At 40.9% G+C, this 13,962-nt stretch overlaps 1 protein-coding gene across 1 annotated transcript in view; it reads right to left on the bottom strand.

The window, feature by feature from the left end:
• LOC110521439 (hepatocyte nuclear factor 6-like) overlaps nt 1-13,588 on the bottom strand; it is an 18,800-nt gene extending 5,212 nt beyond the window's left edge. Inside the window, exon 1 of the mRNA XM_021598986.3 lies at nt 12,217-13,588. Coding sequence (XP_021454661.1) covers nt 12,217-13,258 — 1,042 coding nt within the window. The 5' untranslated portion in view covers nt 13,259-13,588. The remainder of the gene's footprint in view (nt 1-12,216) is intronic.
• Between the last annotated feature and the right edge of the window lie 374 nt (nt 13,589-13,962).

Here is a 13,962-nt window from a genome sequence, read left to right as displayed (position 1 = left end):
TCCTCATAAACCGTTAGCACCAGTTCATTTCACTCATAAAGGCGACTAGCCTACCAAGCCTGTTATTCCAAGGACTTCGCTTCAACAGTCAGTTCCTGCCTGGGTTATCCAAATGCCACTCTTTTGTCAATTTTGTGCTGCGGTTATATTTGTTCGAAAAAAACAACAGCCTACTATGTCAAAATAAAATATATGTTTATCTCTAGACATTGAAATCATACTGGATCTATGTAATGAACGTAACGTTGTGATGTGTTTTGGTTATTAGCACTGCAGAATGAATAGCCCATAGGTCTTTGATCAGCTTGTCCAAAATGTTACTAATGTCTAATAGCCATAGCTACATATTTAATGACAACACTCCTAAATGTAAAACACAGATTCATGTAGGCTTACTGTTAAAGTGTAGCCTATTGGTTGATCTAGCCATAGACCACTGTTTTAATGAATCTCACAATATTTGTTTTTACTGGCTACGGGTGAACATGTTTATGCACACGATAAAGTCAACTTCAAGTTCTGCTTCCATTGCCATTACAGAAAATAACCCCAGGCACTTCTCTCTCTACCTTATAGGCTCTGCCAGTTGGCATGTATCAGTGTGTTATCTAAAACTCAATTATTTCCCCCTGCAGGATTCTAGATGCCACAGAATCGGATGCACCTTTTCTCCAGACCTTGGGTAGTGCTGTAAAATGGGGCGTACAGTATTTTAAATCCATGGATTTTGTTTTGACTTGTGTTGCACAAATATTGGTAGGCTATGTATCGACTGCGCTGCACTTTAAACGCTAGTTTGTACAGTATTTTATTCCATTCAGACCGCAGGGCAGTGCCAATGTTTCCCGATGCAAACTTACAACTCAATACTCCTTAATGTAATGAGGCAGAGTTGGTACTAATATACTGATAACTTGATACAATTTGTTTGTTTACCTTGCACACTGCTCCGCTGCAAGGCATTCCCCCACAGCTTCAATAACACTCACTCAGGACCACTTTGAAAGTCAACCTGCTCAAATCTCTTGTTAGGAAGAAGAATGGTTCTAACTGCAGTTCAGAATAAATTCACTGGAAGCCTACATTTTCATTTGACTTACGCTTTTTTGTTATTTTTTGAAGAGATACTTTATATTTTACCAGTCATTAGGCTTCCATTATATCTGAGATCATCAAAGACATTTCTCTGTGTGCAAAATTCACCAATCAAATGTTGTCATTAGATGTTTGTTCTTTAATAAAAGTGAAGCGAGTACCTCCTTAATCACCTTTAGAGAAATACCCTGTATTTACCTATGCAGGTCGAGAACCTGATATGATATAATATCAAAATAATACCATAATGACTATATAGTCAGCTCATTGTGTGAGCTGACAGCTGCTAAATGCCTTTAGAAACAGTGATCAAGTGCTCAGATTATCGATGGAAACATGAATTTATACTTACAAGTCATGTTTAACTGAAGTCAAATGTGACAAAATGCGTGACTTGGAAAATGTTGTAGACCTCATGCTTAAATGTATTGACATGGCATATCATACTTAATTGGCAACAAATGTCAGTGAAAGTTGCAAAATGAAATATGGTGGCATTGCTAAGTAAACAGTCAGGCTGCTGAGGAAATTTAGGAGTGCCCATCTAAAGATTAGTGATATAAATTCAACTTTTGTTTTATGATTAAACATATTTATAATTTAGTGACACCTCGCTACTTTATATAATGTACTCTGTCATTTTGGTGTTTCCCTGATTAAGAAAGGCAATAACCGACAGATAATTTTGGTCTGAGAAGTTCATGTAAAACAGCACTACAGGTTCAGTGCAACATGTTTGTAAGAGTGGGGTAATGTTAACATTGACTAACTTCGCTGAGATTGACTCGATCTATTATTTACATCATAATAACTATCATCTTTTTTACATCAAGAGGTCTGCGGTGCCTGTGAGAGCAAACCCACAATAACAACAGGTGTATCTCTCAGTTGAACGCATTTGTTGAATGTAGGCCCACCACATCATCAGTAAATACATCGTTTGATAACAATAGGCCCATGGGATACGTGGTAAATCAATTGTGAATGTATTTAATATATGGCCTGATCATAATACAAATGTCCTTAATTGTGTCTCATTGAATTATTATACTTGAGTTACTAATCCCCAATTTCGGTAAAAGCCTGCCCACGCATACTTCCAGATTCAAAATGGTATTTAAATAAATATGTGAGCGTGTGAAAACTGCCTCTGCAGCCTGGCTAGAGGTGTGTGCTCTATCGGATTTGAAGTGAGGGGGAGGGGGGTATGGTGGGGGAATCGATAACTAACCGCACCGTGCAGCCAACCGTTCTGCCTGGGATCGATGGCTTGAATGGGGCTGATCTGAAATTGGGTGCGGTGCGACTCTCTCCCGCTGAGGCCGGGCTACTGCAGGCGAGAAACAGTCACTATGTCAACCATGGACTCTTATTCATAATTACTTACTATTAATAGCTGGCTTCTAACAAGTCATTGGGTCAATGTCTGAGGTGGACATACAAGATGCACACCATCATCAGCTACGACTGACTCATTTTAAATCGTTATTATGGGCTGTTACTTTTAGTTACCTGAAATAGAGATTATTAAAGCATAACGTCATCGGCCTCCATGATTTAATTGCAGACATATTACGTTGATATTGTGAAGGTAGGCTGTCTTTTTTCGTGTGATCGTATTTCTGCCAATGTTTTGCATAAAGCCTATTCTATTGTTAAGTTGTTTTATAGCAACAAGTTTAGCATCATCAAACGATATTGGTCTACAATGAAAAACTGCAATACCCTGTACCAGAGCCTTTATTGAGGATTGTTATATTACCTTTTGAAATCAAATTAAGAAATCGCCTACATCAAAGGTCAAATGTAAAGACAAATAAAAAAGGCTGAGTAATTTAATTGGCAGTATGGATGACTGGCCACAACAGATCACAGATTCGTGAATATCTTTTTTGAGTGACCTTTGTGGCCAGCAATATCACTGTGCAGACAGAAGGCTATTGTCAACATTGTGAGGGGCTCCTGTTAAAACGCATAGCGCAACTGTGATGTTTGTTTTTTTAAGCATAGCCTACTGTTCTTGGCATGTTCAGAACTGGTTCATTTGCTCTCTGGCACCATAAAACATATGGCCTCTAGTCCTGACTCTATTTACCAAGTCAAATCTTAAGTTTAAAAACTTTTCGTCACACATTTTGTGTTTTTCTTCTTTTCGGTGTTTTATGGGACGGCCCAAAAATGTTATCAGTGAAGCAGCCTGCAAATCGTCTCAAAGGTCGATCTTGATGAATGTAATTCTGCCGTTGTCAGCTGAAAAGAAAGGGCAGATGAGTACTTGTATAAAAAATGTTATTCAATCAACGAGGCAGCTCAAATGTCTGAAAATATGGCTAAATATTAGGAAATAAAACCATAATCATAGTATAATTAAATAATAAATAAAATACTACTACTACTAATAATAATAATAATAAATGTAATAACCAAGTCAGAGGAAATTTAATTAATCCAATATTTTATCAAATAAATAACTGTTTTATCGAACAAAAGTGCAGCATGTAAAAAGGGTTGGGCTTAAAGTTTGTCATAGTATCTTTGGGTGCGTGTTGGGTTAATGCAATTAACACACACACACACAAAAAAAACACAAACACACACAAAGATTAAATGTGTTGATTTTGATATTGAATCATTGAATGTGATATGAATATGTGATGTAATGATGTATTTGCATATCTTCTTCAAGCTACAACATGTTTAATCTTTAGCCAATAGTGGATCAAAGGGGGTCTAAAGATGCCGTCTCAGAATGGGCCTTAGTTCTTTAAACATAGGCCGAAAAATGATGGCCTGGCTGAATGCTTTGGCTGAATAGATATTCAAACTTAAATTAAAATTCTTATGTTAGAAACCACTCCGTTTGTTTAAATAGCATGTAATATAACATTGATTAATTAATTAATTGATTTCACGGTCGTTTTGTTTCTTTGTTGATTTGTGTGTGTTTGCCCAACTGGAGTTTCGGGTTGCGTCTGTGGGTACGGCGTGGGGTGTGTCGTGTGTATGACTGTGGTTTTACTGTGTGATCGACCCTGGTTGCATGTGGTGTATTTGAGCGCATGCAGGCTCGGCTCTCAGGGTAGGATTAACTGTCTATTCAATAATATTTCTGTAATGTAAAATATTTTTTTCATTCCAAATGATTGTAAGTTTTTCAGTTTTCAATGTAAGAGTCAGGCTGGGATGCTCTTCGGAATTACTTGTCTTCTATTTCAACTCTGAGTTAAATGAAAGTTTCAGTGTTGGAAAATATTTAGCTGATGAGAAATAAAGAGTGGTAAAATCCGAGTTAGTCTCCAATCCTATTTTTGGAACTATTACCACTGTAAAATGTAGGCAAACGGTGTGTTGTTGTGTGCAAATAATCAACATGCAACATGTGAAATTTGTGGCCCAACTTTAAGGCCCTCCACTACTTATTTATCTCTTTGATGTCACCTTTAAAAACCATGATCCTCTTTTGACAATAATCTATGAAGCCAATGCGGCATGCAGGAGATTGTTGGCACGCGGTGCCGAACACGTTTTATGTTATTATGGGCCTATAATGAGACCCGTTTCTGAAGTCATTTTTAATCACAGTTTAAAAAACGTTTTTTACTGCCTTATAATGTGTTTAGACTTATAGTCTACAACCGAACCTACACGCAAGAATGGTTGTGTTTATCAAATCACGAACAACGATTAGGAATTCAGTGTAGGCCTATGGATGAGGCTGTTGTCATTGCATGTTGCCATTCAATTATCACTGCCGGCTAATATGGGGATGTGTGCCTTTTCTCTCCTTAAGAATTGGGTGGACAATGTGTACTTTGTTCTTCGAACGTTGCAGTATTCTCCTTAGATCGGGCATTAAACAAGCCGTTATCGGACATTGAATAAGCGATGACCTGTCGGGACGTCAGATAAACCGCCACTTCTAACCGGAGAGACAGTCGGCATTTCAACACCACTGCTCAGAGCTTTACAACCGGTTACGCAGGGCGCACGGGAAGTGCTGTATTGCAGGGTTTCCCAAACTCGGTCCTAGTGTTTTGTTTGTAGTTTTTTGCCCTAGCACTACACAGCTGATTCAAATAACCAAGGCTTGATGATGTGTGTGTGTGTTTTTACGGTGCCAAATATGGCAATATAAGCTTAGGCTTATTGACATTCCATGTGTCTAATAATACATATAATGTAAACAAAATAATTATTATATTATCTGGCAGGGAAATGTTGCTGTGATTTTACAACAATGATCCTATAGGATGGCTTCAGAAAATGGCTTCCTTTACTGTTTGATATTTGAAATCAGTGACGCAATGCCATTTAACCCTTTGATGCTAACCTCATGCGCACAGTTCATTCTCCTAGCAATTTGATTTAAAGGTCATTCTCTCCTATTGATCCGGTTTGGAGAGTGGGCGACAGAAAAGCGTAGGAATTGATCATCTAAACTAGAATAGACGGTATTCTAGACTGTAAGCCTATTGATGCAAACGGGTTAGAACTATGTGCTGCATTTATAATTACAATGCCCCCGTGTGTATTATCTCTCTTTTGTGTGTGCATATGTGATGAAAATATGGAAAAGAGACAGTGAGGTTCTGAGGTTATACTAAAGGCTACTACTGTACAGTGTGAGTGGAGCGACTGCCCACATTGGCTTGTGTAAGTAACGGAACAGTCTTCTGTTATTGATCCCTTTACCTAATGGAGACATTGTCATTTTCACCGTAGGCCTGTCTGGCCATAGGCCTATTGGTTATACTGTGTTGACGGGACGAAATTAGGCTAATGTAATTTTAGGCTATTCCCTTATCTACAGCATAGGGTTAACTGCTTCGCAATTTTAGAGAAATGTCAACATAACATAGCCTATGATTAGTGGAATACCAGTTTTTACAGCATATGCTGTAGCTGCATCGTGCCAATGAAAGCATGCGTTTATTATTCATTCCGTTGTATGTTATGAAGGGTGAGCTGTTAATGGGGGAAATGGTATTGCACAGGAGAGGAGGGGGAAGGGGGAGTATGCCTGCATGTCACAGCTCCAGCGATGGAAAGGAGAGACCCGGGAATGGAAATCGATACAGAATCAGATCGGACTTAACAATGTATGGCGCACTCTATATCCTGATCACATACGCACATGCAGGCACGCTACACTGTAAAAATTGGGAGATGTATGTGAGTGCTCAATTCGTCTCCTTGAAGGCAGAAAAACACAGAACAAATCATTATTCGTCATCTGGCTGCCTTGACAAACATTTGAAGAATGTGAATATAGCTTTTCATTATTGTACGGGGGAAAATGGCTGCGTACTGGCCATTGTCCACAACAGCCACAGGGTTTCACTGTGTGTGGTGTGTACGCGAGCGCGCGTGTGTGAATCCCAGTATTTACAACACACATTGCTGTGCTTAACGAAGAGCGTCTGTGAAACCGCAGCTGCATGATTTTCTCCCGTTGTCTTCCCCATGCTTATCAATTATTAAAGTCCGCATCGATCATTTCGCAGGCCTGCATCAACACGTCTCTTTTTTTTTCACGCCTGTTTTCGATTATCCTAAATCAATCACTTCTAAAGGTTCTATGCAATCAAAAAGAGGAACCGGATTTCCTGGGAAGATTATTAACAACATTCTGGCTTCACAGCTTTTGATAAATTTTACGCTCAGTCTCTTTTGTTGAAACCTTTAGTTTTGCTGTGCACCATATGAAAATGTGTATTTTGGAGGCGAATATTCCGGGAAAGCGTTTTCCGGATTTGATTGAATAGGGAGGGACCTTATTCTTTGGACTTTGTGTCTTAACAGAGCCTACGACAAGATGGTGAGACGGATCTGATTGTGAAATTGTGTAATATTATTGATCACGTGTTGACTGGTGTTGGGTAAAGGATTTATGCTAGACGCAGGCTAGCCTAATTTATTTAATTGGACTCATCTGGCACACTAGCCTACCTCCATAGCATACCTCAACCATGTTGTACAGCCCCTTATTAAAGCCATAATACATGGCCTCAAACACAGGCCAACAGCGCCATTCATATAAAGATTTCAGCACCAAAGACAGCGGTGATCCCAATTGAAAATGGTTTTGTTAGGTGGGGGTAAACATGAATCTAGCCTGCACTTGGAGGTGGATAGAAATGCTAGTGCTGTGTGGAGAAGGCTGGGTTGGTCGTTGCTTAGGTACAGTGATGTCCCAGACAGGCAGCGTTACGTCGGGAATATGGAGGCTGCATACATGTGGCTTACTTGTGCATATAAACTGTTGGATGATAGATTAATAAAAGACTCCTTTCACTTATATTAGTTTATCATGAATATCTTAGCAATCCCCCCAAAATCTTGCTCCATAGTAATAGTATGGGTACGGACAGCAGACAGGTTGACCGCCAGTGATGTAATTGGCATGTAGACTAGGCCTAGTCTGTGATTAAGTTTGTTATTGAGCTATTCTCTCCCTATCCATGATTTGCGTGTATTTTCATTGAATTGCCTATTACTAGAACAGAGCATAAACTCATCCTCAAAATCGACATTTTACAAACGATAAAATGTTGATATCCCCGCTTTATATGTTTGGATAAATGAGATTGATTCTCTTGCGTAATATTTCATTGCGTCGTACTTTCCACATGGGAGGTTTGGCAGGGTCGTATCATTTTGGTTGTCTCTCTGTTGTCTTCCTCATGGCTCCCGAGTGATTCTGGAACAATGCGTTGGTGGATACATGTTTACACAGATCCAAGCTGATTATGTAACCCAACCCCCAAATGGCGTTTTGAGGGCAAGTTTTCCATCCAGTCTACATGTAACATGATTACAACAGAGAGAAAGAAAAATGTGTACAATGGGGGCTTTTCCCAGTCTCTCATCCCCTTTCCCAGCTCCTGCCTAAATCTCCCAGCCATCCCCCAACGCTCTGGGAGAGTCCAATGGGAGAGAGTGCTGAGGCGGAATAATTGATAGATGCACTGGCTATCCTTATCGATCACTGCTTTATTGACCCGACCAAATACATTGAGATGGAGTGTGGAATTCAACACAGCTGCAAAGACGAATTGTTTTCATCGTTTATGCAATCTATGCATCTCAGCCCTCACTTTGCCGTGTCTTTTTCAACACAATCAAAGGTGTTGTATACTCCATAGCTACAGTATATGTGCGCTTCCTTGTTTAATTGGCTTCAACATTCGAACAGCTGCAGGTTGTGAGCTTGTTTGGAGATAATGATTTGTCCTAAAAGGCACTAGTTGGCCTAAATTGTAGGCCATATCAGGTTTGTATCTTCTCTGAGATTCACCTTGCCCTCCTCACGCGGACAATACTACACATCATTCCAATTATGAACCATGCGTTTTAGGGTATGCGCTTAAAGGGCACGCAGCCTATCTTTGTCATGACAGAACTCCCCCTCAATTGACTACATCGTATTTTTAATTTTATGGGGAGGATTGTCATGTGAGTGTGCAGCCACTGGGGTTTTCACATTAGCTAAGCAAGGCAACGGCATTGATTTGTGTGACTGTGATGAATTTGGAATAGTAATTTGAATTTATTGATTGATGTGGCCGACCGAGTAGGCCTATCGCCAGCATCCCTTTTAGAATCACAACCACCAACTCCCACTCCGCATGCGCACAGTGCATAATGGTGCATTTAAATGCAATAAGTAAAATGTAGCGCCCACCATTTCCATACCACAGTCATTTGTCATTTTGCCCAACTCCATGTTGCTAGAGAGCAACTGACAACAGAACAAGGTAGCTCACAGGACAACAGACATCACGTCAAGGCCAGGTGACACCCTCCTGGAACAGCGTTCACTCTCAAAGAGTGCAGCTATTAAACAATCATAGCCATAATTATGACCATAATAACAATAACCATAACAATTACGATAATATCTCTACTACAATGATTGATACTTGTTAATAATGTATGATACTTGCACTATACCGATTAAAATAGCCTATTGAAGTATGAAGAATGTCTATGTAGCCTATATCATCCTCAAATATCCGAAGTCAACCTTAATGCGTTCAGGCAAATACCCATGGGGGAACAAATGGAGCATACGTGAATCAATTCTAAAAATAATGCATACGAACGGACATGCATGCTGCACATATACACCCTATGCATGCAGGACCACACGTACGGAAAGTTCTGTGCCATAGTTCTAGTATAGTGCATGCAGTTCACAATCAACCATGTCTCAGAGCATTTCGTAATATTCTGTATGTAAATCCGAAACACTCCATTTAGTATGATATGTTACGTTTTGCATGGTATGTATTAGTTTGTGGATGTCCATCAACCATTTAGTATGATATGTTACAAATTCCAATTCATATTATATGTTACGAATTTGCTAAACGTGTTATATGTTACGAATTTGAAAAATGTATGAATTTTCTAAACATATGATATGTTATGAATTCTAGCTAGGTGGCTAACGTTAACTAGCTACCTACTGTTAGCTAGGCTAGGGGTTAGGGATAAGGTTAGGGTTAAGTTTAGGAGTTAAGTTAAGGGTTAGCTAAAAGGGTTAAGGTTAGGGTTAGGGGAAGGGTTAGCTAACATGCTAAGTAGTTGCAAAAGTAGCTAAAAAGTATTAAGTAGTTGAAAAGTGGCTAATTAGCTAAAGTTGTCTGTAATAAGATCCAGACTTGCAACCTATGAGTTGCTAGAAGTTTGCGTTATGAGCCTACCGGTTCACCAGACCAATCACCCTACTTTGTTTTTGCCTTAAGTAAACATCTTCCTTACGTAACCATGTAACAAATCATACTAAATGGAGTGTCTCGGATTTATGTACAAAATAAAACGAAATGCTCTGAGACCAGGTTGCGACTATATAAAAACCCCACTGCCCAATTAGGTTTAATTAGGTTTAGCAATGGCACTTAAAGAGACAATTGTGGAGTGTTTAAATCTTTATATACCAAAACGCCGCTAAATGTGCAAAGTAACCATTTATATTCCATGAAGTGCTTTTCAATAGGGCATTGACTGGAACTAAAATATGCCACTATATCTGCTTAATTAAACTGTCCACTGAAATACGACACACAGAAGTACTGATTGACGTTTTGAAGCGCATGCATGTCCTAACCGAGTGCTTTGCAGAAACATCAAAGTGGCGCTTACTTCCAACTCTTCTGATTCTATAGCTTTCCACCCTTAATTAATCCTATTTAATCAGCTCCTAAGCTTTATAGCTTGTAAAATAACACTATTTCCAGTTTTCACGGTAAAGGCTTGGAGTACAATACTGGACAATGTTTCAAACTGTTCAAACTGTTATCTCTCACTGGCAAAGTGGGTGGATAAATGATCCAATGAACGAAGAAATAAATATGAATAAATTGTTGCAACTTTTGAATTCAAAGTGAAATATAAAAGTAATGGATAAATAGACAAGTTCAATCGCAGGCCTATTTCAAATTATTTATATGAACATCCCCTCTCAAAAATATATGTCTCGAAGTTGAGTGATTAGCAATATGTGACAGTTAAATGGTATATGTCTGTTGAATTTCCAAAATGAAGTATGATTATTTTGTGGTTTAATTGTTATTAAATTAATTTCCTTGTGCTTTTTTGCCTTGCCATCCTTAAGCAGGCTAGTGTAGGCCTTAATCATTTGTAATTCTATATACTAGGATTGCATAGACCTTTGTAAAAACAAACGTTTGAATATAGGCCTATGTATGTTTATTGCCAGCATAGACTACAACACAATGTTCAACCTGGGTTGTTGTGTTTTTGTCCGGTGTAAGCTCAGTTGGGAGAGCATGGCGCATGCAATGCCAGGTTTGCTGGTTTGATTCCCACGGGGGACCCACTACTGTAAGTCGCTTTGGATAAAAGCGTACGCTAAATATGATTGTTGTTTTAGAGTTGGTATGTTGTAGATTCAAGAAAAGTCCCCTTTAACCACAAATCATTCTTAAATTAGGCCTATTTGTAGATTCAATTAGCCCTATTTCACCTCCACTCCGTTCTTATTTTACTTCTATTTACACATAATTACACTAGTTCACCATGAACTCGCTATTCGACCTGTATGACTTTATAATTTATTATAAATACTTGAGAAATAAAGTATAGCCTAAGCAGAATGTAAAAAAAAAATCATAGACAAGAGGCATCTGTTTCTTGAGCTGTCTTTCAGATCCAAATGGATCATTTATTAGTGGCTACTTTAAAAAGGGACGCCGGGACCCGAAGTATCGATTCGCGGGAGGTCACGCTCCCCTGACTCGCTGCTCTGCTGCTAAGCACACCTCAGACGCGCATTGTTTACGCCTCCCGGAGTCGACAGGGGAAGGGAAGGCCCACGAGAATTCCAGGTCCATTTGAACACATACATATAATTAGCGCGAGGCTTTTGGAACGACTCCACACCAGAAGAAGAGTGAATATGTGAAACTTCACAAAGGGTCATCAATACTACAACACTACAGTCTTTCTGTCAATAATCGCACCATTTTATTCTCGTTATTATGGTCCAAATGATACAGTTACAGAGATGCACAATCAATTTGATTCAAGCCATTCCCTGTTTGATTTCATTTTGTCTGTGGTCGAAACACCTCGTGAGTTTGTGTGTGTGTGTGTGTGTGTGTGTGTGTATGTGTGTGTGTGTGTGTGTGTGTGTGTGTGTGTGTGTGTGTGTGTGTGTGTGTGTGTGTGTGTGTGTGTGTGTGTGTGTGTGTGGTCCCCATTACGCCCGTGCGTAAAATTGATTACAACTATAGGCCTACTATAACGTTGCCAGCAAATTAGCGCTATTCAAAAACGTGAAACAAATTGATTTATCTTTTTCAGGTTTAACACCTAATTAGGATATCACCAGCAGAGTAAACTACCACAGCATAGCCTAGCTTGTTTACTCGTTATACTTTATTATCTGAGCATGAAGCAGTCAATCCAATCTGGATTTACTTATCTTTTCTAACAACCAATTCAACATGGTTATTTAATAACAACCATCGTGAACTCCTCCAAGAATCCACACTAACTTGTTTAAGTCATAATTTGTTTGAGTAGCAACTGATAGTCTCGCCACATTGACTTCTAATTGATCCCTTCACATTAGCCACATTTCTCCTCACTCACCTGCTAGTCTGAGCGCCGACATTCTCTGGAACTCGGGTTCCTGCAGCCACTTCCACATCCTCCGGAAGGTTTCCCGGCCAGACTTGAGTTTAGTCCAGGGTTTAGGGTTCCTCAGCAGGTCAGACAGGGTTCCCTGGGACCGACACAAGATCCGCTGTGCGAAGATGGCCTGGGGAATGCTGTAGCGCTTGAGCTCCGCCGTTATTCGCTGTGCCACCTCCTTGGTGTTTATTTCTTCCACCTGCCCCGAACCACCTCCCTGCCCGCCCCCCGCCGTCTGCCGCTCCCGATCAGAGAGCATGGACCCGTTAGCCTGAGAGTGCGGATGGCTGTGATGGGGCATAACGTTCAGGGATGACATGATCCCGGCCCCGTGCCCCCCCAAACCCCGGCTCAGGTGGTCCTCGCTCCGGGACAGCATCGCTGCGTGAGACTCGAAGCCTCCGGACGAGAGCATTTTGTCGTTGGAGAGGTGGGCGCCAGGACCATAAGCGCAAAGAGTCTGCTGAGAGTTGTGCAAAGACCCGAGGCCGTTGGAAAGAGGGGACAGCGACTGGCACATGCCGGACATGTCTTTAGGGTAGTGGCCATAGAGATTACCCATCGAGGCAAGGCTCCTGTCGTCCCGCATCAGGGTGAAGCTGCCACTGACGTTGCCGGCTGCGAGTCGCTGGTGCGCCGGGTGATGGTGGGCGTGCGGGTGGGGATGGTGGTGAAATTTATCCGAGACAGTGGATATGGGGGGCAGGTGCTGCAGCGGCGTCAGCGTAGTGTAAGTGCTACTCATGGTCATCCCGGAGTCGCAGGACATGGTCATTGCGGGGTGCAAGGGACCGGACAATGCATGGTCTGTGCGATACTCCCCAGATCCATCTAATATTGAGGCCATACTGGACACCATGGCTGAACGTCCGTGTGACACCAAGTTCCGATGCGACGCCAAGGACTGCCGTGCGTGGTGCGGAGAGTTCATTAAGTCACCCGTTTGATGAGAGTGAGATACGCCGTGCAGATTTCCAATGTTTTCCATTGTAAGTTCCATCGTTGAAATAATCTTTATTTCCACCTCTCTCTCCTCTCTCGCGCGCTCCCTCTCCCCCGTCTCACACACTCCTTTCCAATAAATTGTGAACGATTTCAAAGCCAAGCCATTGATTGTACTAGCCTCTCTTCAGTCAATACAGCATGATTTAAAGCGATCAGTTGCCCGCGACAGAGCTGTGCCACAAACCGCTGCTCACGCTTCTGATAGGTGTCCGTCCTTGCTTGTAGCCTATTTTATTCGCTGTAGAGCACCACTACTATAGAAAGCGAAGGCTGTGATTCCAGCGTCTATGATGACGTGCCCGCGCGTATGTTAAGACGTGACTGTGCCTGTGAATGTGTGCGCCCACTGTTCCAGCGTTAGCACTCAGTCTGAGGCTGTCTGACGTCACCAGCTCTCTGTCAGACAGATGTTTGCTCATGTTGTAAACTGAACCTCGAATTTCTCAAAAAGATTACATGAGACATTTAAAGAGATACGAGACAGACCCGTATCTTGAGCAAAACTGCAAGCCATCGCCATGCAACATTTACCTTGAGATATTGGGGAGTCTTGCCTGGATAAGAAACTTGCGCCTTTGGTTTTCCCTGATAAAGCCGCATAACTTGGCGCCAGGACATGTGATTTCTTAATGGTTAAATATTAATTGACATGCTTAACATCATGCTACTGCCATAAATAAAAATCTCTGTTATTTTAAA

This window comes from Oncorhynchus mykiss, chromosome 4, assembly GCF_057628025.1.
Source record: "Oncorhynchus mykiss isolate SJ-2025 chromosome 4, ASM5762802v1, whole genome shotgun sequence".
NCBI lineage: Eukaryota > Metazoa > Chordata > Actinopteri > Salmoniformes > Salmonidae > Oncorhynchus > Oncorhynchus mykiss.
This window is presented reverse-complemented; position numbering and strand designations above follow the sequence as displayed.